General features: G+C 37.5%; 1 protein-coding gene across 3 annotated transcripts in view; it reads left to right on the forward strand.

The window, feature by feature from the left end:
• Positions 1-27,668, forward strand: part of phrf1 (PHD and ring finger domains 1) — a 136,425-nt gene that overhangs the window by 51,776 nt on the left and 56,981 nt on the right. For 2 of the 3 annotated variants that reach the window (XM_028793513.2, XM_028793514.2), the window contains exons 5-8: positions 175-258; positions 574-695; positions 1,085-1,176; positions 8,697-8,878. In XM_028793513.2, coding sequence (XP_028649346.2) covers positions 175-258; positions 574-695; positions 1,085-1,176; positions 8,697-8,878 — 480 coding nt within the window. Of the gene's footprint in view, positions 1-174; positions 259-573; positions 696-1,084; positions 1,177-8,696; positions 8,879-9,180; positions 9,346-27,668 lie in introns of those variants that run through there. The other variant, XM_028793515.2, reaches the window with a different exon arrangement.

The following is a 27,668-nucleotide window of genomic DNA, read 5'->3' on the forward strand; positions in this document are numbered from 1 at the left end:
ACTTGTACTCAACTGTTCCATTAGCTTAACTCCACAATAGTCTGTCTAGCACATTAATTTTTTTAAAGCAAACACCAATTTATCATAAAGTCCAGTCATTTATGAAAGCCAAGAATTGCATTTTCAAATAAATTTAATTACATGTAACAAGTACTGTCTCACTTTCTTTTGCAGAATGCAAATTCCTGCCCAGTGGATCGGATTGTATTTAAAAACATCTGCATAAGATCTTGTTTTAAAGGAAAAATATTAAAAAAGGTAATTAAAACTGCACTATACTGTATAATATTTAGAGTTTTTCTGTAGTGGCAGCCCTTCCTATTTGTTTGTTAAGATAGTGAAATATGACTTATGTGAGAGGTCTGATTTTTAGAATATTGACTGTGGAGCTGGAAGTGCCATTTCTGGAGTACTTCATTGCTTATTGTAATTATTGGTATTATTAATTCAGTGTTTTTGAAGCCACAGAGTTATTAAGCTATATAAACTACTCAAGCACCACTACCTTAGTGGTGTTGAATGAAATTATCACCCATCCTTTGTTTGCTTTTTCCTTTTTTCCCCTCCACACAGATTCCAGTCCAGAATCATGAACCTGCTGAAGATCAGTTTGAAGAAGATCAAACTATCTGTGAGGTTTGTGGTAGAAGTGACAGAGAGGACCGCCTTCTTCTTTGTGATGGATGTGATGATGGGTATGCTTGAGTTGTCAAATTCTACTTTAATTGCCTGTCAGTTGAGGAGTAAAAAGTTAATTCAATCTATTACATTAGATTACATTTGATTGCATAGAATTAGAGATTGGCAAACCAAAGAAGCAACCCTTTAACACTCCATACACTTGCTGTGTTTAGAAAAGTAAATGATTTGTAAACTTATTTTCACTACTTTCTGAGTACTTAAATAAAAATGTGTTGTAAGCATGCTATCATATCACTTTTATAGATACTCTATATGAATGGGAAGGTATTAGGAAACATTTTAGCAGACTGAATAGAGGGATGTATATCCTCAGCTGACCTTGCTGTGTTTTTATATGAAAGTCTTTGTGAAAGAAATTATATTATGTGTTTGCTTGTTTAAGGTACCATATGGAGTGCCTTAACCCCCCTCTGGATGCAGTTCCTGTTGAAGAATGGTTCTGCCCTGAATGTGCTATCAACAATCCACCTCAAGGTAAATACCTGGCTGCTTTATGCGTAGTTTATTCTTATAGTGTCACAATAAAAAGAAGCCTACGTGATCGTAACAAAATTAAAACTGAATTTAGATTACTGTGAATTGCAGTTGACATCTGACTGATTTATAAAAAAAACTCATAAAGCCCTGTGTGTCATTTCCATGTGTTTTGCTTGAAATACAGTACTGAACAGAAAAACTTAAGATACCCAAGACAATTATTTTTAAACTTGGGCAGTAAGTAATTATTTGCTTCTGAAAAAACTGTATAATATTTGAATGAACACAAATAAACATTCACAAATAAAAATAAGAATATTTGACTTTTTTAATCAAGTCATTTGTGTAGAACGGAAAACTGAATTGATTTGCTTTAATATACCATTGTATAATTTTTTTTGAAGACAAGCATTAATTGTGTTTTTTGAAAATGTATTAACATTGTTGGAGATGGCAAAACAAGTGTTTTGTTCTCAAAACTTTACTTAGGGCACCCCAGCTGTTCCGTACAATTATTACATTTTACCAAGGGCACACCTTGTTCAAATCAATAGGGTAATGGTTAACTGTATCAGATGTGCTAGAAGTGCAGTTTAACAAATAAATGCATGTATAAGATAGCAGGGATAGCGGGGTAAATTAATACACTTGGACAGATCTGAAATCCTAGTTTTGTACGAACAAGACAATAGTCTGTGAGTAATAAGAACATTATACCAAATTTTTTTTTTAATTTATATATTAGATGCGGTGTTCAAATAGTCATTAAAGGATATGTTTGCCATTTTTCAAGTCAAGGTTAGTTCTTCACATAATGGTGCATATATGCATCTGCTATGTGAAGTTGTGTTCTAAAGTTAAGCATTTTCTATAATTAAAAAAAAAAAATATCTTGCCTGCACTTTATAATGGAGGCTAATGGGGCATGGGGTACCCCTGGAAAATAAAGTTTAAAAACAGACAGAATATGTCCAAGACAGTATTGATCCATATCTTACAGTGACATTGTAAAATAGTTTATACATGTTTTTTGAACAAAAAAAAAGCCCAATATTATGATATTTAGCCATTTTAAAAGAGAACCAGCTGTGCACAATATCTCTGCTGTTGTCTTCTTGAGTACTCTTTCATCTCCCTGGGTGTGGTTTCCTCTGGAAAGACCAAATCGCAGTAAACTGTTTGCGGTGTGGTTGGTTTTAACTCTTTGAGGGCTAATTTGTTTTCCCCCGTTTTGGCCCAGGGCTGAATATTCTTTCCAGAAAACTCACCAGTTTTCTTAGAAGCACACAAAGCAGTGGTTTCACACATAAATCAACATAAAATATTTTTTCATGATAAATGGCACTCTGTTTAATGCTCCTTGAGCCTCTCCAGCACGGGTGTCGAACTCCAGTCCTGGAGGGCTGCAGTGGCTGCAAGTTTTCATTCTAACCATTTTCTTAATTAGTGACCCGTTTTTGCTGCTAATTAACTTCTTTAGCATTCATTTTAATTAACTTGACTCAGACCCCTTAGTATTTTCTTTTTCCTTAATTAGCAGCCAAATAATAGTGAGATACAAAACAAGCCGCTACATGACCAGCTCAGTTGTGCCCATCACACAATATTTGAAAATAAAGAAAGGTGAAGGTCTCAGTAAGAATGATCTCTCAGGTCACCAAAACATTTTGTTGGTGTTCTTAGAAAAAAACAGAAAAGCAACAGTTTTGGAAATGTCTGCTGTGGCAGAATGAGAGCAGCAACAGGCCATGGAATTAAATAACGAGTTTAATTAACAGCAAGAATCACCTTCTCATTAAGAAACTGGTTGGAGTGAAATTGGTTGGAGTTTGAAGCCCCAGTTTAGCTGGTGGCTCGTTTCATGTCTCAATTCTGTTTGGCTGTCATTTAATGAAGAAAGGAATAAATTCAGAAGGCTGAATCCTTAAAAATAGGGCTACTAAAATGAAGGGAAAACGAATTTAATTAGTAGTGGAAACTGGTCACTGATTAGGATAAGGGTGTGAATGAAAACCTGCAGCCACTGTGGCCCTCCAGGCCCGGAGTTCGACACCCCTGTTCTACAGTATGTGAATTCACGTACTTCTTACAGGTCATCATTCATAGGGCTGTTACTGGAAAAAACAACTTGAAGTAGTTGAATGGCTGGTAATCCGTAGTGCCCACTAGCATGCCACATCATTTGGTGAAGTCCGGTAGCCAGCTTGCCTCCCACAGATCTATGTCTGTGTAGTCCTCCCAGGAGAACATGCCATAGATGCGTCAGCTACATGAGCTACGATCAACTGATGCAGGTCACTGTCTTTCTTTTTCGATCTCCAGATCACTTGCATCAAAATTGGAGTTAAATAAGTTGGAGTCAGCAGTTAATATGCAAAAAAAAAGAAAAAAATACGCACTGAGTATTTTGCTTTGTGCATTCGCTTTGCTCTTTGCGAAATGTTGATGCCATTTACATGTTGTTTACTGTTCGCTACTCACGCACATGCAGGGATTCGATGTCAAGTCAACGAAGCTAACTTCTAGCAAAGCAAGTCTACCTGTAACCTAACAGCGACTTTTTCTTGACTTTTACAACTGATTACTTCCCTCTATCCCTGGAAGTCGACATTAGCCCTCAGACTTGTATGTTAACACAAGTCAATGCACATCCTGAAAGATTTAATGCACTTTATTTATGTGAGAACTCATACAACCAAATGTAAAACATATCCTTACCACGAGAAAAACAGTACCAGGAATATGCGATAAAATGGTTATTTTCAGTTTTTCTTTTGTTTTCCATTATTATTTTTAAATTTTTGTTGTCTCAAACATGCATTGGAAGGAATATCTTGTATCAAAACACTTGCACATTACATTTTTAGGCTTTTATTTTCTGGTATTGCCCCATGCCCCCTTTAGCTTCCATTATAAAGCACCAGTGTGGGGCATGAGTTTCTTTTCTTATTATTATTAGAAAATGCTAAAGTTCAGAACATACTTTTGCGTGGCAAATATTTACCATATATACCACATTTGTGAATAAATAACTTTCAACTTAAAAAATGCAGAATTTTTCCTTTAAGAAAGAAAACACATTGAAAGACGCAGAAAGCTGTGTGCATTAAATGATCTGTACTAAATGTCACTTCTTAAGGTACAGAATAAAATCCAATGAAGTGATTGCTCAGTATCTAGCAGAGTTCTGTGGTATCTAAGTACATGCTTTGACCTTGAACAGAAGACTTGAACAAAATTATTTTTTTAAGCAAAATTCTTATTTTTTTGGGTATACTATAACTTGGATGTCATTCTTGCAACATAACAATAAGCAGGAGGGAGGGAAATATGTGAAGGCCATTTGAAGCATAGAATGACAACTGCTAGTAGGCAGTTTAAAGAAGTGGTGAATCAGAATTTAAAGTTTTTAATTCACATAAATGCCATTTATCAGAAGAAAGAGCTGTTGAGAAGTACTTTGATGCCTGCAGTCTCTAGCTGGCTTTTGGTGTTTGGCAGTGCTTTTCAACCAGTGGTGTAGGGGAACTTGTCAAAACTGATTGAATGACACAACTGCTGAGACAGTCATTTTGCTGCTTCATGTTTTACTTCTAGTGAAAAAAATTTTTTGGAATAAATGTCTTATGTCTTGAGTGTACGATAATTACCCCATATTCATAAATGGTTCACTGTATACATGCGTACATCGTTAGATGTCCTGGTGAAGAGTTGTTATTAGGAATTGTCAAGCTGATAGCAGTTCAATGACCAAATGAATTCTTTAACTCTTCAAGCAAAGTGCAACACTCAACGGCCATGGGTGGTTCTAAGCATGGACATGGCCACCTCGGAAGAGCCATGAGAAGGAAACCGTAGTTGTATTAAGTATGCAAAACAATATTGGATAAGACGAAAAGTGATTTGAAAAGATAAAGTTAAAATTGAACTGTTTAACAAGAATCAAAAAAATAAAGTCAAAAGTTAAGTCAAGCTTTATTTATAAAGCACATTTACAGCAGTTGAAACTGAACTAAAGTACTCTGACAGAGTGACCATTGGGTTCTTGGTCACCTCCCTGACTAAGGCCCTTCTCCCCCGATCGCTCAGTTTAGATGGCCGGCCAGCTCTAGGAAGAGTCCTGGTGGTTTCGAACTTCTTCCACTTATGGATGATGGAGGCCACTGTGCTCATTGGGACCTTCAAAGCAGCAGAAATTTTTCTGTAACCTTCCCCAGATTTGTGCCTTGAGACAATCCTGTCTCAGGTCTACAGACAATTCCTTTGACTTCATTCTTGGTTTGTGCTCTGACATGAACTGTCAACTGTGGGACTTTATATAGACAGGTGTGTGCCTTTCCAAATCATGTCCAATCAACTGAATTTACCACAGGTGGACTTCAATTAAGCTGCAGAAACATCTCAAGGATGATCAGTGGAAACAGGATGCACCTGAGCTCAATTTTGAGCTTCATGGCAAAGGCTGTAAATACTTATGTACATGTGCTTTCTCAATTTTTTTATTTTTAATAAATTTACAAAAATCTCAAGTAAACTTTTTTCACGTTGTCATGGGGTGTTGTGTGTAGAATTCTGAGGAAAAAAATTAATTTAATTTATTTTGGAATAAGGCTGTAACATAGCAAAATGTGGAAAAAGTGATGCGCTGTGAATACTTTCCGGATGCACTGTATTTATAATCATGAAAGTACATGAACCAACATATACAAACATAACATCAGACTCTTGCAGAGTCAAATGACACCAAGAAGAGAGAAGACTTTAATCATAAGTTAAAAATGTCTAATATTATAAGACATGCCATTCCAAAGAAAATGAGCAGGCACCGCAAAATCCAGATTCACTCCTTTAAAAAGGCTTGTTTTGGGAGAAAATAAGGAGCAGCATTTGAAGAAAAGAGGATCTTGTCAACTGTTATATATGTTGATGAATCTAGTGGCACAAAAAACTTTAGGCAAGTACAGAAAAGAATGGATTCCACTAAATAACAAGAAATCCTCCAAGAGTATGTTAGACAGTCGGGAAACTGAAGCTAAAAAGTAATAGGCTTCTACAAAAAGAAAATGATCCAAAAGAAATCTACAGTAAAGGTACCTCAAGAAACGTAAGGTGAAGTTTTTGAGGCGCCTCTTCAAGTCCCTAAAATTTAACATTGAAAATCTGTGGGTGCATCTTATGCAACTTGTGTACGCAAGACTGCTCAAGAACATCTCATAGCCAGAAGGCGATATACACGGAAGAATGGGAAGAAATTTCCAAAATGTAGAATTTAAAATGTAATAGATGGATTCAGAAAACATTTGAAAGCTGTGCCACATAATGAGCTAGTAGGGTACCTAGACTTTTGTATTTGTTACTTTTCATTTTTAACATTTTTTCAGTTAATGAAATAAATCATAACTGTACTTTAAAATTTTCATAAAAATGTCATTATTTTAGTCTGTTTGCTGTTGGAAGTTGTCTTGTGGACATCTGAAGTGAAATTAGTAAATATATGTAATTTAACCAGGGTCGTCCAAACTTTTGCACAGAACTGTAAGTCTGCAGATAGCTCAGTAACTACTACGTTGGCCATATCCATACCTGGGCCTCAGCATAACTAAAGGAATGATGGATCAGCTGGACAAGGGAAAGAACTAAAAGCAGCTAATGACAAAAGAATAGTTATGAAAATGTTTATAGAATGTTTGGAAGAATTTTGCCACAGAATCTGAAGAAATCAAATAGTAGTTTACTGTTGCATTCTTATACCCTGTTTGGACAGGTTTAGTTTCTCACCAGGAGGTGGGTTAATGTCATTATTGCAAAAATTACAAAATTCGACACAAAATAAGGATTTGTTTTAAAAAGGCAAGATAATCTTGTTTGTTTATTAGTGTTTGTTTTATGTGTAGTATGTTTATTGTAATGGCATGCACTGTTTTCATGAGCAAATAAACACCTAATCCTTAGGAAATTATCTTTAAATTTTTTTTTTTCTTTGGCATAAAAGATATTTGCATGGTACTGTAGACATTAGTGATCAGCCAAATTTTGACTTTATCTGAATGGCTGTGTGACATACTGTAACAAACTACCAAGTTTAGAACGATTTACTTAAAAATTTACTTATCTTAGTTTACATCTGCTAAAGCAGGTTTCTGTATACAGGTGGAATCATGTTGTGACGAAATTCATGGGACCATAAAAATATTTTGTTATAATGAAAATTTCTACATATACTATTGTGACCAAGGTCGTTGGCGATTCGTTCTATCTAATGGCAGCGGAGCAAGGACAACTTCGTAACTGCTCAGCTGCGTCTAGTAAACAGTAAACCAAGGGCAAAGTAATTGGTTGTCCTCTGCAGAATCAGACTTACCGTGCAATGTGCTTGTCGTACAATGCTTAGAACATGTAACACCAGGCTTTGACTTCCTATTCCTCGCACACTTCATGATCTGCCACAGAGGTGATTCCGAGCTGCTGGTGTTCTTCTAATCTGAAGATGAGCGCTAAAGCAGGATGAGTGCCTCCGTATTGCGGTTCCTATCTTGTATGCTTGAGTACTGAAATAACGGCTCCTATGCTGAATGAAGTCTTGAGACTATACCCACCTTCTCTATACTTAAAGGAAGTAGCTGTATTTTCCATGGAATGTTCCTGTTTCTTGTGAAACTCTTTGACCCAAGCTATTGGAAACCTGGATTAATGTACCTATCTCTTGTGCAACTCTGACCCAAGCTTGACAATACCTGCTTTTATATAAAAAAAAGCAAAAAATCTATTTAACAATGAGATGTTAGAGATGGCTTTTTTTTTTCCTGTTTAAACTGACGGCACTTTTTTGTTTATCACAAAGAAAACTTTGAGAAGCTCTATGAAACTCGAAAAGTATAGTATCTGCACACAACATAACTACCCACATGGGGACTTGGGGGAGCATTGACTCAGAATTTAGCGATACTTTTGATGATGTGCCTCTACACACTGCCCAAGACCAGAAATTTTGCAGCAGACTCACTTTCTTTTGGTCTAACAAGGAAGACTGCCTGTTGCAGGGTTCCCTAGACTCGGCAAAAGTATAGGTGCAGCATTAAGTATTTTTTGCATCACATTATCATCTTTGATGGCCATTTTTGTTCAAAAATACATTTATTATGCTGAAATTTACATTTTGTTAAAACACAATCCCTTAAACATGACAAAAAGCATTTGTTATTTTGAAAATTTCTTTACTTTAGTATTCGTGATAACAGGATTTGACCTGTATTAATAAATTTGTATTATTAATTTTGTTGATTTTAACAATAATGTCAATGAACTACTGTTCTATTCGTGAGTTCCAAATCAATTATTTAAGATCTTTTTCCCCCTGCATACTAAGGCAATGTAAGTAGGAAATCAAGATATTAAAAAATCTGTATGATCAAAACTTTCATAGTGACTTTGTTAAAGCAGTAATAGTGTTTTCATTTGAATACAAGGCTTTCAAAATTTCATGACACATGATAGTGTTTGGTATCCCCCAATTGCAGATTTGTCAGCTGATGAAATTAGTGAAGGAGAAGTTGCAGCTTTGATTGATGATACTGTACCAACCACAAGTCGATTGCGTAGCAGTGCACGACGAACTCGTGTTATTGCACGAACTCGCCAGAGTGAGAGAGTCAGAGCTTCCGTGAACAGGAGCAGAATTACACAAGCAAGAACCTTACAGGTATGCCATATTTGATACTTTTCCTTGTTTAGTGATTTTATGGTTTACATTTTAATATCTTCATACTTTTGTTATTGCTGTAATCTATTTTGAAGCTATTTCCTCCTGTAGTCCCAAGAATGTGTTACCTAATTAGTTAATTAATGTTCATTTTCCTGCTTTGTCTGTGTGTTAGACACTGCTTGTGTGCAGCATATTGAAATTGTTACAGTTTATCTGATCCTGAAATTGTTACAGTTTATCTGATCTGCATCACAAATTTCAGAAATGAAAATTTGTTATTTTTCTAGTGAGTTCTGAATAACCCAGAATGGGAAAAATGACTACTGTGACAGGAATGAACGACCACGATTTTTGAGACTGTATTGATGGGAAATACCTTTCACAAATATTGATTTAAATTCTATACTTCCACTCATTTGAACAAACCCTGTCTCTTGTCTTTTGTGACTGTAACACCATTCAAGGTACTTATTTCTAACACTACTACTTAAGTTGTCGTATTGCTTCATTAATAAATTGGTAGTGTTTTTCCCTGTATACTTTCCAAGGCTACAGAGAATCTTAAAGGTTTTTACTATTAGTTTGTGCAATATGTGCTGCTGCTTTAAATCTTTTTGCATCCATTTATGAAAGTGTAGTGTATTCCTTTCTTGGGCTAACGGTTGGGTTTACAAGATGCAGTGTTGTTCCTGAAATTCCTGAAGTGGTAATCCTGCCATATTAACAATGCTCATTCCACTTGCCCTTTAACTCTGACACATTGCACTTCCTTTAATGATTACATTGTTCTAGTTGTATTTGTACATAATATAGAAAATACTGTATATATTAGGGCTGGGTGATATAATGATATGTAAATAGTTTAAATATACATCAGAAACACTCAGAGTGGAGAAAGCAAATAGAAAGTGAAAACATTTGAAATAGTGTAAGATCTACCAAACACATAAGCTATATATTAAATACTAGATTAAATGAAACATGAGAAACTGTAAACTGCTGTCTATTGTGAATGTTTCTGGAAATGTTTAATAAACACATCTACAATACACTAAAATATTTTGTGACTTAAATATTATCATTGGTCTAGCTTCTAAAATACTTGTTTTAGAGGCTGTTTACGTTATATTCATTTAAATCCATTCAAGGTGACATTTTTGAAGGTATAGCCTTGTGATTATAAAAATGTAAAATGGATAAACTTGTCAGAACTGTATAAGGTAACAATTCTGCATTTGCAGAGACTGAATACAGATGCATGATGTTCATTCCAACTTCAAATATATGCATTTGAAATGGAAAATTGTTGAATGCCCTTTCTCTTTATAATTGATGAGTCACTGTTAAAGACGTTTGATACGATCTGTATAATTTAGGGGTTCTCAAACTTTTTATTCCGAAGACCCAAATAAAGGTACTATATTAGGACCCAAGAGAGGATTACTACCAAAATGACAGCAGAGCCATACATAGACAGGTAAAAATGGCCATTTAATAAAAAGTAAATGGTTTTTGTTTCCATTCAAGCATATTTCTCACATGGTTATTACTAAAAAATAAAAGTGGAAAGTACATATTGATCAAACAAAACCCATTTATTTTTAATGGGATTCAACTTAAAGTACAAGGCATCACAGTATAGCACAATCATTAAACAAACCGTAGCAATAAAGGAAATGAAGTGATCCTGTTCAAAAATTTGTATACCCTTAATTCTTACGGTTGTGCTTGAAAGTTTGTGAACCCTTTAGAATTTTCTATATTTCTTCATAAATATGTCCTAAAACATCATCAGATTTTCACTCAAGCCCTAAAAGTAGATAAAGACAAACCAGTTAAACAAATGAGACAAAAATATTATACTTGGTCATTTACTTATTAAGGAAAATGATCGAATATTACATATTTGTGAGTGGCAAAAGTATGTGAAGCTTTTCTTTCAGTATCTGGTGTGACCCCCCTTTGCAGCAATAACTGCAACTAAATGTTTCCGGTGACTGTTGATCAGTCCTGCACACCGGCTTGGAGAATTTTTAGCCCATTCTTCCATACAGAACAGCTTCAACTCTGGGATGTTGGTGGCTTTCCTCACATTAACTCCTCGCTTCATGTTCTTCCACAACATTTCGATTGGATTAAGGTCAGGACTTTGACTTGGCCATTCCAAAACATTACCTTTATTCTTCTTTAACCATTCTTTGGTAGAACGACTTGTGTGCTTAGGGTCGTTGTCTTGCTGCATGACCCACCTTCTCTTGAGATTCAGTTCATGGACAGATGTCCTGACCTTTTCCTTTAGAATTCTCTGATATAATTAAGAATTCATTGTTCCATCAATGAAGGCAAGCCATCCTGGCCCAGATGCAGCAAAACAGGCCCAAACCATGATACTACCACCACCATGTTTCACAGATGGGATAAGGTTCTTATGCTGGAATGCAGTTTTTTCCTATCTCTAAACCGAATGCTTTTCATTTAAACCAAAAAGTTCTATTTTGGTCTCATCCGTCCACAAAACATTCATCCAATAGCCTTCTGGTTTGTCCACGTGATCTTCAGCAAACTGCAGACGAGCAGCAATGTGTTTTTTGGAGAGCAGTGGCTTTCTCCTTGCAACCCTGCCATGCACACTATTGTTCAGTGTTCTCCTGATGGTGAACTCATGAACATGAACATTAGCCAATGTGCGAGATGCCTTCAGTTGCTTAGAAGTTACCCTGGGATCCTTTGTGACCTCGCCAACTATTACACGCCTTGCTTTTGGAGTAATCTTTGTTGGTCGACCACTCCTGGGGAGGGTAACAATGGTCTTGAATTTCCTCCATTTATACACAATCTGTCTGACTGTGGATTGGTAGAGTCCAAACTCTTTAGAGATGGTTTCGTAACCTTTTCCAGCCTGATGAGCATCAACAACTCTTTTTGTGAGGTCCTCGGAAATCTCCTCTGTTCGTGCCATGATACACTTTCTCAAACGTGTTGTGAAGAGCAGACTTTGATAGATCTCTGTTCTTTAAATAACACAGGGTGCCCACTCACACCTAATTGTCATCCCATTGATTGAAAACACCTGACTCGAATCTTCACCTTCAAACTAACTGCTAATCCTAGAGGTTCACATACTTTTGCCACTTACAAAACTCACAAATATGTAATATTTGATCATTTTCCTCAGTAAATAAATGACCAACTATAATATTTTTCTCATTTGTTTAACTGGTTTCTCTTTATCTACTTTTAGGACTTGAGTGAAAATTTGATTTTTTAGGTCATATTTATGCAGAAATATAGAAAATTCTAATGGGTTCACAAACTTTCAAGCACAACTGTAATATGGTGCATTGTCCCCTTTAGGGTTAATGACTGCTTGCAGTTATTTGTGATAGTTGTGAATGAGGCACTTTGTTTTATGAGGTAATAAAGCTACCCATTCTTCTTGGCAGAAAGTCTCCAGGGCATGTACATTTTTTGGTTTTCTTGAATGGACTGCATGTTTGAGATCTCCCCAAAGTGACTTACCATTCAGGTGTATTTAATTAGGGCATATAGTGTGAAAGATCACTTAACGTAGCCACTTAATACATATGTTCCTTCACAAACATGGTATATAATACATATGTTATGCACAATTGTGCTCTGAGGTTAAGAACATTCTGTAAATTAAAAAAAAACAAACAAAAAAAAACACCTTACCTGCACTGGCACTTTACAAAGGAAGTAACAGAGGAAAAGCTTAGCAACTTAACAAATCTGTCCATTTTTCAAGACAAAACAGTTGTCAAGTATTGATCCACGTCTTGCGATTACACCCACGCTGTAAAATAGTTTAATTGACGGCTAAATATTAAATATATGAATAATGTGCTAATGGAACCCAGTTTTATGTTACTTGAGATTCATATTCCTTTTATTGTCATTGCACTTACTACAATGAAATTGCAACAGCCCTAAGGTGCATTCACATATAATGGACATAATTAAATGATAATGCAGAACATTATAATAATATAGAATAACTAAATATTGCAGTTAGGTATAATGCACATATGAATTGAGTGCAATATTAGAAATATAATGCACATATGAATTGAGTGCAATATTAGAAATATATAAAGAATATAACTTTCAAAGAATGTAAACATGTACTTGTAGTGCAAGAGCGACGGTTGTTCTGTTGGTCATTGTCAGTCATTAAGTGTTTAGTAGTATTCAGTTCTTTTATGACTCTGGGGTAGAAACTGTTCTCAAATGTGTTTGTTCGCGACCTGAACCGCCTACCAGAGTGCAGCAATTCAAACCGGTGATGTCCAAGGTAGGAAGAGACTTTCATCATGTTTTCTTCTCTGTTGAGGCAGAGACAGCTGAAGAGTTCCTCTAAAGAGGGCAGTGTACAGCCAATAATTTTCTGGGCAGAATTTATAATCTTTGAAGGGCTCTTGTCGGCCAATGAGCTGCTAGCAAATCATGTAGAAATGCAGTATGACAGCACACTTTCAATGTAGTAGTTCTCCTTCAGGTAGTTTTTTCTGAGTATCCTCAGGATGTAGAGTCTGCTGTGCCGCTTAACTGCCACTGTGGTGTTTATGGACCAGAAGAGATCTTCTACAACGTGTTTACCCAGAAATCTGAAAGCAGGAATTCTTTCCACACAGTCTCCATTGATGTATATTGGGTTGTAGTTTGTATTGTGCCTCTGGAAGTCTATTATATGTTCTTTTGTCTTGGTCAAGTTCAAGGTGAGGTTGTTCTTGGTGCACCATATAGTCTGTCTTTGGACCAAATCCCTATAGGCTGTTTTGTCTCCTCCTAAGATGAGTCCAATCACGGTCGTGTCATCCACAAATTTAGTGATGGTATTGGTGGAATAAGAGCGTACCCAGTCATATGTATAGAATGCATATAGTAGTGAGCTCAACACACAGCTTTGTTGGACACCAATGTTGAATATAAGGGTGGTGGAGGAGAAGGGGGGTTTTAATCTATCCATCTGAGGGTGATTATTCAGAAAATCTTTGGTCCAGTGGCAGACAGATTGTGAAAGTCCTAAGCCATTGAACTTTGTGACCAGTCTGTCTGGGATAACTGTGTTAAAGGCCGAGCTGAAGTCTCACAGGAGCATCCTCACATAGTTCCCCTGCTGTTCAAGATAGGAAAGTGCAGTATGCAAGGCTGTGAAGATGGCATCTTCTGTGCACATGTTTGCTCTATAAGCATACTGATGTGCATCCACTGTGACTGGGAGGCTGGCTTTTTGTGTTGAAGGACCAGTTGTTTGAAATGCTTCATAGTAACTGGAGTGAGTGCCACTGGACAGTAGTCATTGAGACTGCTGATGACAGGTTTTTTTGGCAGCGGGATGATTGTGGTAGACTTCAAGCAAGATGGAATGATGAACTTAGACAAGGAGAGATTGAAGATCTTTGTGAATATCCCAGAGAGTTGATCTACACATTCTTTCAGTACCTGTCCCGGCGCTCCTTCAGAACTGACAGCCTTTCTTGAATTGACCGTTCTGAACACTCGTCTCACATCATGCTCTTGCACTGTGAAGGTCTGGTTGCAGATGGTTGGTATGGTTAAGGTGAGACTGCTGAGACCTATCTGCTGTTTCCACCTCAAAACAAAGAAAGAAATAATTCAATTTCTCTGCTATCGAGATGTCCGCATCAACAGCCATGTGGTTACTTCTTTTGTGGTCGATGATGTAATGGATTGTCAAAGTCGGCGTGGGTCACTGATTGCAAAGTGGTCCTCAATCTTCCTTTTGTAGGCCGTTTTAGCCTCTCTGATGGCTCTCTTTAGGTTGGCTCTGGCCATGCTGTAAAGGGCTTTGTTAGACCTGAAGGCGGCGTTGCAGTGCGTGAGGAAAGAACAGGTTTTTTTGGCAGCGGGATGATTGTGGTAGACTTCAGGCAAGATGGAATGATGAACTTAGACAAGGAGAGACTGAAGATCTTTGTGAATATCCCAGAGAGTTGATCTACACATTCTTTCAGTACCTGTCCCGGCGCTCCTTCAGAACTGACAGCCTTTCTTGAATTGACCGTTCTGAGCACCCGTCTCACATCATGCTCTTGCACTGTGAAGGTCTGGTTGCAGATGGTTGGTATGGTTAAGGTGAGACTGCTGAGACCTATCTGCTGTTTCCACCTCAAAACAAAGAAAGAAATAATTCAATTTCTCTGCTATCGAGATGTCCGCATCAACAGCCATGTGGTTACTTCTTTTGTGGTCGATGATGTGATGGATTGTCAAAGTCGGCGTGGGTCACTGTTTGCAAAGTGGTCCTCAATCTTCCTTTTGTAGGCCGTTTTAGCCTCTCTGATGGCTCTCTTTAGGTTGGCTCTGGCCATGCTGTAAAGGGCTTTGTTAGACCTGAAGGCGGCGTTGCAGTGCGTGAGGAAAGATCTGACCTCTTTCATCATCCAGGGCTTCTGGTTGGAGTACACATGAATGTTTATTGACAGTGACATTGTCAACACAATTTTTAATGTAGCTGAGTACAGTTGATGTGTTCACTTCCAAATCCTGTTTCTCAAAAATGTCCCAGTTATTCATTTCAAAGCAGTCCTGAAGCTGCAAGGATTCTCCTTCAGGCCATGTTTTAACAGTCTTTGTGGTGATATGGTCTTTCCTTCTGAGTGGAGTGTATGTTGGAGTCAAAAGTATAGATAAATGATCTGATTGGCCAAAATGAGGCAATTGTTTTTCCTATAACAATTCTTGATATTTGAGCAAGCCTTGTCTAGTGTGTTTTTTCTCCTGGTTTCACAATTGATGTGTTGATGAAATTTAGGGAGAACTACTTTCAAGTCCGTGTGGTTGAAATCATCATCTAAAATGACTTCAGGATAAGTGTTTTGCTGCAAATTAATGAGATCGAGCAAGTAATGTTAGAATGTAAAAAATAGATGTGACAATGGTAAATTCCTGAGGTAAGTTTAAGGGCCTGCATTTGATTGTAAGATACTCCAAATCAGTAGAGCAGTGATTGCATATGATCTTCATGTATGTACACCAGCTAGTATGTGTGTAAATGCTAAGTCCCCCAATTTTACCTTTGCTAGAGTCTTTGCTTCTATCTAGAATGCTGTATGTTCTGCTAGCTCAATGGCTGTGTCTGGTATAGGCAAATTTGGTCATGTCTCTGTGAATAGTAAAATGCAACAGTCACTTACGAGTTTGTTCTCTGAGATCTGTAGATGTAATTCATCTGTTTTGTTTGTGATGGATCTGGCGTTGGTGAGAAATATGCTGGAAAGTGGTTTATGTGGATGTTTCCTTAGCTTTACGAATAGGTCAAACTGACATCGGCGCTGTTGCTTCCTGTATCTTTTCCTTTTTCACCAACAACCTGTGGAGTCCTTCATATTTCATCCGGGAAGTCACGTGAGTGCAAAAATTTGTCCGCCAACAACAGTTGGCGACTATACTTGAGATTCGTCAGGCTGAACTTAACGGTGATAAACATATATATAAACAAAAACACACATAACAAGCACTGAAAGAGAGATCGTAGAGCCTCTCCATCTGTGTGTGCCACCATTATAATATTAAATAACAGGCCTCATTAACTGCATGATTTTACTTCTGATTGAGAAATTGCTTTGAATGAAAATGTGGACCTCCAGCATCTAAAACCGATGTTGCATCACATATACGACTTCTAGTCTTATGTTTGAGGTTCAAAGCACCTGCATTCCTTATTCCTCTTAGCTGCATTATATGCTTTCTAATTCCCCTGTGACTTAAAATTAAAGGAAACCCATTTCATATAGTGTGGGCGAGTCGCAGACTGGTTGGACAGAGTCATTGGATATGTCATACTATATGACTGCTGGTCATAGGAGTGTGCTGCGATTTAATTGAAATCTGTGAATGAAAATTGATAAAAAAAAAAAAAGTTATGCAGTGTGACCTGCCCTTTAAGAAGTCTGCTTTTAGCTGGTCACTTAATGGCTGTCATTACCATTTTCGAGTGCTGCTTAAGGAAAAAAAAACATTTTTATGAATCGTAAAAAGCAAGTTAATTAAACTGGCAAAGTAATTAAAGATATTTTATTAGCAAAGAGGACAACCTAGAACAGAAAATTGATGTGTTCCATGCATTTTTTTTACTGTCATAGCTAAACATATTAAAGCTATTTTTTTGTGCAATCTTTATTGCCTTACTACTATTTCTAGACAGATTAAAGCCAATGTAGTGACAATGACCCTTTTCTTGAGCCCCATTCACACAAATAGTCTATCCAATCAATTTACAAGTAAATTTACAGGTGAAAGCCATCAGGGAAGAAGTCTAAAACAAGTGTAACCTGGGAAAAGTGAACTTTGTTCATCTTTTGGGAAGCAGTAAAATCGCAAAAGCATACACATCATCTTCTAATTTGACTGTGTACAGCTTTCAGAGCCCGTTTAACTGTCTATAGTCTTGGCAAAAGTTTTCAAAGTTGCCATGGTATGTATGAATGAGCACATTCTACTAAAATACTGTTAGTTAACCTGAGAAATTTCAGTATTTTCTGTGTATAATCTTGTACATGGCATTTATATTATTATACAGCTAACAAGCAGGATGACTTTCATTCTTTTTAAGCTATGTGAAAAATGTAATTGGTTAAGTGAAAGACATGGGGTAGACTTGTGATAAGTATTGATTATTTCATAATGGTTTCACTTGCATGAGTTTGTTGTTTCAGATGTCTCCACTCATAGTACTTTCTGCTTATATGAATTATAGCTTTCGCTCTCTATATTATGTTATTAATTGTAGGCCATATCACCCATCCCAAATATATACATACATATATATATTTTTTAGAACCTGATGTGAACATGTGCTGATTATTTACCTTGTATACATACAAAAGTATGTTAATCTGATTATACAAGGGTTGTCTGGGTTCCGCGCGGAATCACTCGAAATAAGTAGCCAAGGATTTTTTTTTTCTATTTTTCTCATGTACTTCGATCCTTTTTAAACTTTTTCCAAGTATTCACTGCCAACATCAATGCACTTTTGGGCTCTTCTGACCCACGCCGCAAAACACTCACGAAATGCTGTCTTTGGGAGGTTGTCCAGCTGTTTCTTGACAGCTGCAATCAGTTCCTCTCGAGTTTCGAAGTTGTGGCCTCGCAGGGGTTCTGTCACCTTCGAGAAGAGCCAAAAGTCACATGGTGCAAGATCAGGCGAGTAGGGTGGCGGGTTCAAAACGTTGACACCACTGTCTTCAATGAAATGCGTTGTCGCATTAGCCGTGTGGGCTGGCGCATTGTCATGATGCAAAAAGTGCCTTCGTAAGTTCTTGGACCGGCCTCTAGCCATCGCAGAAAAAATGTCAGGCAGGCACTGAGTGGTGTACCACTCAGAGGTCACAGTTTTCCTCTCCCATCAGCGGAACTGATGCGACAATGCCATCGATGTTGAAAAAGATGGCAAATATGGTGCTTTCCACCGAGCGGATTAAACCATCAGAAAAGTCGTAAAAAATCATCACTCGAAAGTCACGCACGCACGGAGTCGGGAGCTTCGGCGCTAGCGCCGGCTGCACACTCTCAGTTCATTTGCTTCTCGTGTTCATTCTGAAGGAAGAGAGGGAGTAAAACATCTGAACAAAAACATGCAACCACTTGAATAATCCCTGTACACAGCAGAACAGGTTTCGACAGGTTGACACTCGACAAACGATAAAATTCCGCGCAGAACTCAGACAACCCTCGTATACGTAGTCATGAATACACACAAGTATATCCACACTCACAGAAGTTATTTTTTAGGTATTTTAACAAAGTCTTTTTTTAACATTGTTTGATAATCTGTTTCTATCATTTAATGTTTTCCTTTTACTAGACGTATTTAACGTATTGGTCAAAAAGCTGATTCACAGTCTCGGAGGATATTGGCAACCCAGAGTCTCCCAGTATTTAATTTATATAAGGTCCTTAAAGGTGCTCTAATGTGCATTCCTAAGCATAAAACAAGTGACCACTGAGTTATTTTTTTCTTTTTTGTTTGTTGACTCTTTTGAAAATACTTCTGTTTAGTGTGTTTGTTCTCTCAAATTAAGCTGCATTGTTTTATTCCCTTTGTTTTTGTGAAGTAAAACTTATATATTCATTTTATATTCATTTTAATTGTTTTTCAGGAGGAGTATTTAATATGACTAATGCCGATTTTCCACTTACAGTCCACCATGACCCGGTCATTTCCAGTATGGTTCAATCATGAGTTAGTAATAATAAAAAAGAGTGGGTAATATTTATCTGAATGATGTGCAGGATGATCAAGACATGAAGAGATTATACACCAGTGCTTTAATATTTAATCAAACAGTATAGATAGTAGCAAATATACTTTAGAGAGATTGCTTATAATTGAGTTATGAGTCATTGTGTTCAAAAGCTATTATATTCTCACATTTGACCTTTAGACAAAATATATCACCATGGTTATGCAGGACCCACAGAGAAGAAAGGAGGTACGCATTTTCTGGGGGCATCAACTCTAAAATTGCCATTGTCCTGCCTCTTGTTGAGTGGGCCTTTAGCAAGATAGAAACAGTGGCGTTTCTTTAACCCCACTTCCACAACAAGTCTCTGTAGCATATGGCAGTTTTGGATTTGCTTACTTTGTCAACCTTTTGTGAACAAATCATGGTTACTGGTCAAATTGAGGTTGTGGGTGGATGTAAGCATTTTTTTGATACATAGTCTTTCTATTTGAACATGGAAAAAATGTTTTACATAAAATAGTACCACTTACAATAACAATAAAACAACAAATATGTGCAAAAGTACTTGCCAATGTAGGCAGTTCATACAGGAATATTGTGCAGACTTAGAATACAACAGATTTATTAAACAGTACAAAAACTTTCATAAGGTATAAAACTTTCATAATTATTCATTTTATGTATAATTGTCTAGTGAGCTACCCATCTCATACAAAGGTAGTTTTGTCTTCAGTCCATTTCTGGACAAGTGGGTTTCTGCTTTTCTTGCTTGCATTTTTTACATTTACTGTTTTGAAGATCATTTTACTTAAAATGTAGACCTTCTCTGAGCTGACTGAGTATAGGGAGCAAAAAAAAAGTTTCTTTTTCAATAGTTTCCTTGAACATTCCGGTTGATTTTGTGACTTCACCCATTGCGCTATGTATCACACTTCACTTATGGTACTGATTGGTTTGCAAGAATCAGGGAGACAAGCGGGCGGAGGGGGCGGGGCCCTCCTCACTCACATGCCAGCCTTGGGGTGTTCCTTACCTCTGCTTAGGTAGCGAACGAGAAAACTACTTAACAGATTAAGATCGAGTTTTTTCTATAATTTGCTTGAACATTCCGGTTGATTTTGCGACTTCTCTCATCAGACTAAGAATCATACTTCGCTTGCAGGAGCGATTCATTTGCGCTCATTACGAGGCAGAGGCTGCCGGCCAGGGGGAAGGGGAAGTGTGACTTCAGGAGTGGGGAGCTGGGCAGGGCCCCCCTCACTGTCCTGTTTCACTACTATGTGAGAGGATGCGTGGGGGATGGCTAGTTATATATGTAATAATTATTTGTAGCTGGAAATCCATAAAGCGAGAAAATGAATCAACGTTATCTTAAAACAGTTTTTTATTCCTAAGCTATCAACTGATATTATGAGTCATAATCAGAGTAATATGATTAGACAAATAGGAATCCAAGGCAATATGTAACAAATAAGGAGGGAAGGGTAGGTAGATGTGAGAGGTTAGTGTTTGGGTGGATTAATGAGGGTGGGGTTCAGAGGATGTTGGTCATAAAAGATTTACTTATTATGTGCATGTTCCTCTTTTCAAGCATGCATATGCTGGGTTAGTGTCTAAATGTCTGTTAATGGCATTTTCATCGGATAGTCATGATTTAGCCAGTTCTCAGGAACTTTTAGTAATAGCCTTGAATGTTACTTGCACCGAGTCCTATTTAAATGTTTGTCCAGTTAAACTTGTTTGGGTTTAAATCAGAGACTTTGCGTGCATCTTTCTAACAGCATTGCGATGTTCCTGTATACGTGTTTCAAGTGTTTTTAAGATTTGTCCCACATATACAGCTGGGCATGAACTGCATGCTATGATGTAAACCACGTTCTATGTCTCTTCTGCCGATTTCCTGGCTTTAGCTTTAATAAGAACTATGCGCAGAGTGTGTGTAGGTTTGTGCCCATATTTTATGCCTGTTTTTGAAAAGATACATGCACCCCATGATGATAAGGAAGTTTGTTCCAGGTAGTTTGGTCCATGGGGTCAGGTTATAGTCAATTGTTTGATGAATGTCTTTGGGTAGCCATTTGATGTGGACAGTTAGAAAAGATGGTGTTTTTCATTCTTTATACTCTCCTTGGTGGTATAATGGATTGCCAAATGAGGTAAATAACACTGGACTTTGCTTTTATAATAGTTACATTTTTCTCACCTTAAAATATCCAAAGGACCGTAAAAAATCCAAAATGTAGTAAAATGCTAAGGTCTATGTGTCCAGTCCACTGAGTAATTTGATTGGTCAGTTTGGCTTTGGTGACGCACTTCCTTGAATGAAAAGAGCTAGCGTGACACACATGAGAAAAGCATAGGAGCTGTGCTGAGAGTCGCCTACAAAGACTAGAAGTATACCACCGGACAGGAGGTGAGCAGTGCATCTCAAAATAAGACTCTCAGAAATAGGCTTTACAGAACACACTCTACAGACACCATGATTACGAGAGGTTCAGACACACCAAGATGCAGAGAAAGGGTGATGAAGGTACATGTCGGGCAATAAATATCATGTATTTTTAACTTTATTCTATTAACCTGTCTTCTGTAAGTAATAGAACTAGTTGATATTACAAATGCATTAATCATTACTCCAGTTTCTTTGACAGAAAAGGTTCACAATTAGCCCCCTTGAGTGAGAGTAATTATACCCATTTGGTAATGTTAACATACTTTATTCTTCATGATAAAAGGTGGCAGGCAGATTAGTTTTATATAAATGTAGGATGATTTTCAAAAGCTGGGATAAACCATATTTTCTTTCTGAAATAACTACAGTATTGCTGTTAGTGAACTTTCAGTCACGTTGGGGGAAAAAAAACACCCCATCATAGCGATTGACTTTTTCAACATATTTGAACAGGCAAACAGTAGATCTTCATGCATACAGCGCCTCCAGATAAAGGTAATATATTTGAATAACAACATAAAAAAAAAAATTAACTTTTTCATTCATGTATTCATGTAAGGCTGTTTCATGGCACACCTTGCATAAGGTCATTTTTTTTTTCTTGCAGTCTCTTTCTTATTGTAGATGCATGCACTTGGACACCAACCTTTGCTACAAATCATGCAATGAAATTTTGGGGTTCTTGGAAAATTCTTTTAGTATTAAAAAGTCAGCTCTTAGTCTGAATTTGCTGTGCTGGCCCATCTTAAACAAATTAGCAATTGTATGAAATCTATTTATAGATAATTTTCCATACATAGGAGTGATTTGATTTCAAATAATTTGGTGATCTTTGTTTATTACCTTAGCTTGACTCCGAGGCATCCACAACAAAGCAAAGGCTTTTTAATGGCACATCTCGTATGCAGGTCAAAGTTGTGCAGTCTTTCTGATGGTAAATGCATTCACTTTGATACCAACTGTTGCAAGAATTACCTACAGATCATGCAATTTTTACAGTGGAGTGATTGATTTCAAATAATTTGGTGATCTTTTTAAATCACTTCCACAACCTTCCTTCTGATGGCCTTAGAGAGTGCTATTGATCTTGGCGTGATAACACTTCACATGTCAACAATAGGAAAGAGGCCACCAGACCCAACCACTGGCACCTAATCTGGAATACCTGATTCTAATTTTATGGATTTGAACTCCCTATAATGCGTTAATTTAGATTATAACAGACCACATCAATTTTATGTATTGTTTTCTTATCCTTAGGCACTGTTTGCATGTAGATCTAATAGTTGCCTGTTCAGATATTTTGGAAGAGTTAACAATTCCATGCTGTGTACTGACTCTTTTGGCTTTTCCACATGGCTATATGCTTTTCCCTATTCAGTTGTGCAACTTGATGAGTTTCAGTTGATGTGCATAACATTGTGTGTTTGGCATGGTTGAGCCACCAAGCATACCAGTTTTCATCAGACTGCTGACTGATATGGCAGCCAAACACCCAAAAATAACATTTTGCTTTATATTGGGCAACACCTATCATATATACTTGTGTATAAGTCGGGTCTTGAAATCCAAAAAATCGATCATAAAATAAAACCCCAACTTATACGCCCATTCAAAAATTTCTTTCACTACTTCAACGACGTTTAATTTAAAACCAGCTTCATATTTTCTTCTTGTCGAACGCTCCATCGTAGATAAGGGATGCTCTTACGATAAAGGTGTATGAGGGTGTGAGATAAAAAAAAACACAAATCAGTGCAAATGTTGCTTCGGAATAGTTTGAGTATTACCGTGTGGTCATGTAGGCACAATACATAGAAAAGAAAGGCTGTGTGCTCATTGGTTACTCTCTCAGGTGGGCATTAGCATATCCTAATCTCTTGGACCAATAATAACGTGAGTGTTCCTCATTCGACTTACATGACCGACATTATAAAATAACAGAAATTATACAGTAAAATCAAGTCCCGACTTATCCGTGGGAGAAATTATCTGTGAGTATACGGGTACACGGTACTTCTAAGATAAAGCAAATCTTTGGCTGTTGGTCACACTGGAGAGTCAAATGACCAGTTTTAAACCTATCAGAAAAGAATTGGGGTTTGAAAGGTATGTATATATATTTTGTTAACAAAAAAATTAAAATGCTACAGTGTACAGAAAGGTATTCTGCACCTTTTTTAGTCAGTTTGCCCACTGTCACATGTTTATATGTTGTTTGTTTTAAAATTACACACCCGACCATATAAAGCATGTGGTAAGTAAAGAAATAAAATTTATAAGTTAATATTAGCAACCATCCTTTTCAATGCAGAATTTTACTTTTATTTTAGCAAGCAAGATCTTGTTTGGTATATAGTTGTGAAAATCCCCCTAAATTCCGTAGCACAGTCGTTATGCTTGTTAAGGTGCAATTGTTAGAATCAATATTGTCACAAGTACAGAGTGCAGTCAAATTCCTAATTGCATGTACGAATCAACCTGCAACACAATTGTCCATGGAGAATGAGGTCAACTAAATCAAAAAACAAATCCATCCATCGTCCAACCGGCTATATCCTAACACAGCCAATCCCAGCCAATACAGGGCGCAAGGCAGGAACAAATCCAAGGGCAGCCACCACCGCAGACCACACACACACCAAACACACACTAGGGATAATTTAGGATCACCAATGTCTTTGGACGGTGGGAGGAAACCGGAGAACCCGGAGGAAACCCACACAGACACGGGGAGAACATGCAAACTCCACGCAGGGAGAACCTGGGAAGTGAACCCAGGTCTCCTAACTGCGAGGCAGTAACACTACTGGTGCGCCACCGTGCTGCCCTCAAAAACCAAATCCCTTTTGTGTATCTCTCACTCTTTAGTTCATGGCAGCATAGTTGTGTACTTACTGCTACTACTGTTAGTTGATTTGGATTGCAAGCTTTTTTGGGCTGAATGGCCTGTTCTCATCAAAAGTTTTTGTAATGCTCTAATGTGCTGTTACATTTTGTTCTGTTGTTGATGTTCAAGTCCAGACAGACCTTTGGTCACTTTTGAGAGAAATACTACCGCAACAGAATTTTTCAGCATATCTCTTGACTATGGCATATGTAGAGTGTTCATCTTGATTCATAATGACTAAGTGAACAAAGGATTTTGTAGGTTTTGGCATCCATGTTGACTCAGTTCTGAAGCAAGTACTAGAGGATTGTAATTCTTGTATTTTAATACGCAGGAGCTTATCGTTGGCCATTTACAAAATTAGCCTCAGAATAACCTTTCAGACTTGGGCTCAAAACCCTTTGATCACATCTTATGTAGCTACAGATTTATAAAAGTAGGTTACTTTTGTGTATTCTAACTTGAAATGTTCTTACTGTTAAGATACTATTAGTTTTCTCATGATATAAAACATTAATGTATATTTCTTTTGCAGTCTTAATACAAACATCATGATTTTCTTTGGGGCAAATAAGCCCAAAAAAGGCATGACAAACATAAAGCTGTTCACTAGAAATCATTGAGTTCCAAGATGTCACATGAAGTAGTGGGTCCTAAGAAGGTGCTTGAAAATCAAGATCCTGGGAGCTGTTGTGACTGCAAGTACAAGTTTGTCATTTTTAGTGAGTCTTTTGAAAATACACAGTAAGTAGAATTAAATGAGTTCTACATGAAAAAACGCTCAGAGGGACAAGACTGGAGGTAGTGAGCATCAGAAGGAGTAGAATATAAAGCTGAAACTTTTGATCTGCACCCTATCAGCAGAGTAAAGCCAGGGGAGAACAAAGTGGGGTAGTCAGGTAAGTGTGAAGAATCTACATGAAGAAACATAGATAGAAACAGATGAAAGGTATATTGAGATGCGGATCAGTGAAAGGAGCATAATCCTGCGATGGGCATTATGAAACGGAACCTGTCAGCACTGAAATTTCAATAGTGAGCATGCAGTGGAGTAGTAAGGTAAGTATAGAGACAGGATACATCATGTGGGCATCAGAGATCTGGATGAATTAGAGAATCGAATAGCAGTTTCAAACCGACTCAACAACCGAGTGGTGCAGCACTCTAAAACAGAGTAGGCATTAAGTGGCATATAAAGTGAGGAAAGAAAGGGTGGTTTGGATGATGATGAACAGCTGAATTGTGTGAATGGATTCGTGAGGTGGTTTTGGACTGGACTTACTTTATCATTCAAACTATACAACATGGAGTGTACAGCTGAACAAAATTGTGTTTTTCCAGGCTCAGTGTACAAACATAAAGACAGGTGCATGTTATACAATAGGCATAATAGGCAGCTTAGCAGACAGAGTATACGTATAATCCAGCAGACACATTAGTTATAACGCGTTCAAGTGTTGAAAAACATTTACATAATGCACAGACATAACATTTTAGGAAGTATGAGATTATGAATATATGTGTTAAAACTGTTTGTGTTCAGAAATTGAACAGTCCCCATAGGTCAGCATGTTGTTTGTTGCTAGTGGGAGTTTAGTAGATAGATAGATAGACTGATGGCCTGTGGGAAGAAACTCTTACTGATCCCTGCTGAAGTTTGAACGGTCCGTGGACTAGGTGGGTGGTTTCTCTGACCATCTTAGTAGCTCTCCTAAGACAGTGTGACAAGTACACGTCCTGTATAGACAGGAGGGTGGTTCCGATGATTTCCTCTGCTGTCTTTACCACTCTCTGGAGGGACTTTTGATCTGACACAGTGCAGCTGCCGTACCAGACTGTGAGGCTGCTGGCAAGAGGCTCTCTATAGCGCCTCTGTAGAGTGTTGTGAGGACAGGACGGGGAAGGTTTACTTTCTTCATCTGTCGCAGAAAGTGAAGTCAATGCTGTGCTTTCTTGACGAGGAAGGTGATTTTGTAGTCCATGTCAGTTCATCCATGAGGTGCATCCCGGGAGCTTGGTGCTTCTTTCTGACTTCACAGTGTTGTCATTGATTATAAGTGAAGTATGTGCACGGTCAGTGATCTCCTTTGTTCTGTTGACATTCAGTGACAGGTCATTGTTCTCACACCAAATAATGAGTTGGTTTTTTGAGAGTGCAGTAGTTAATTCTCTGTGATCTGGCCAACATTTCTCACAATTGGCAAAATTAGCCGGTGACATGGTTTATATATGTTTGATGGCAGATATTAAAAAGTTAGTCTAAAATATAACATTTGAAAATAACAGGTGTTTATCTTTGCGAAGGTGTCTCAGAGGCATTTGGAATGATTTGGCAAGTCCAAGAGATTAAATTAGTGAATTGAAAGAAATATGAGTATAATTTGTATAGAAATCATGTGAAAGGTTGTGAGAAGATACACGAATATGGTAATATGCAAGCAGTATTTCTGAGGAGAGGGTAGAGTTTACTCCATGAGGCACAGAAGGGACTAATCAGAAAAGTAGGACTTAATTTAGTTCGTGATGGATCCTGAATAGAAATGTATAGAGAGAATAACCACAAATAGCCAAATATTATGGGGTGTTGATAACGATAAGGACAGAGGAAAGGGCAGTTACTTAAATGGGTAATGTTTATTATTTTTTACCAGTTTCTGAGGGTGACCTCTGATGATGCTGGGAATGTAGGGTAAGACCTTGAAAGAAACAGATACCTTTTGATGAACTGTATGTTTTGCTTTGGAAGGGTCCTGTGGTAAACCTGTCCTCACCTTAGGACCTTTCATGTAGGCTTGAGTATCCTAAAATTTTGACTCTTGGTCTATTAAGTCACACTTGGCAGCCTGTTGTAGAATGTAGAATTAACATTTTTTAAACTAAGATTCTTCATGTACAATACGTAGAGCAAATGGTTGTGACAGTAACAGTAAAACTTGAATGAATAACAGCAATTCTTGCAAGGATTCTAGGCCCCAATGTGCTTAGATATCAGTTGGTTCTTTCAGTGTTGTGTTTTACTTTTGAACTGATAGTATTTTGATCTGGTGTGATCACAGAATGAATATTGATGGAACGCCAGACAGACAACCAACCTGCCATGCCCCCCATATTTAAGCTGTCAGTGTGCTTCCTTACTATATCCTTTAGACCAGTGGGGCATCATAGTTTATGGGCTAGCTCCCTTCCTGTGCTCTGACCATATGCCTCTGGACC

The sequence above is a fragment of the Erpetoichthys calabaricus genome, chromosome 2 (assembly GCF_900747795.2).
Source record: "Erpetoichthys calabaricus chromosome 2, fErpCal1.3, whole genome shotgun sequence".
In the NCBI taxonomy this organism is placed as follows: domain Eukaryota; kingdom Metazoa; phylum Chordata; class Cladistia; order Polypteriformes; family Polypteridae; genus Erpetoichthys; species Erpetoichthys calabaricus.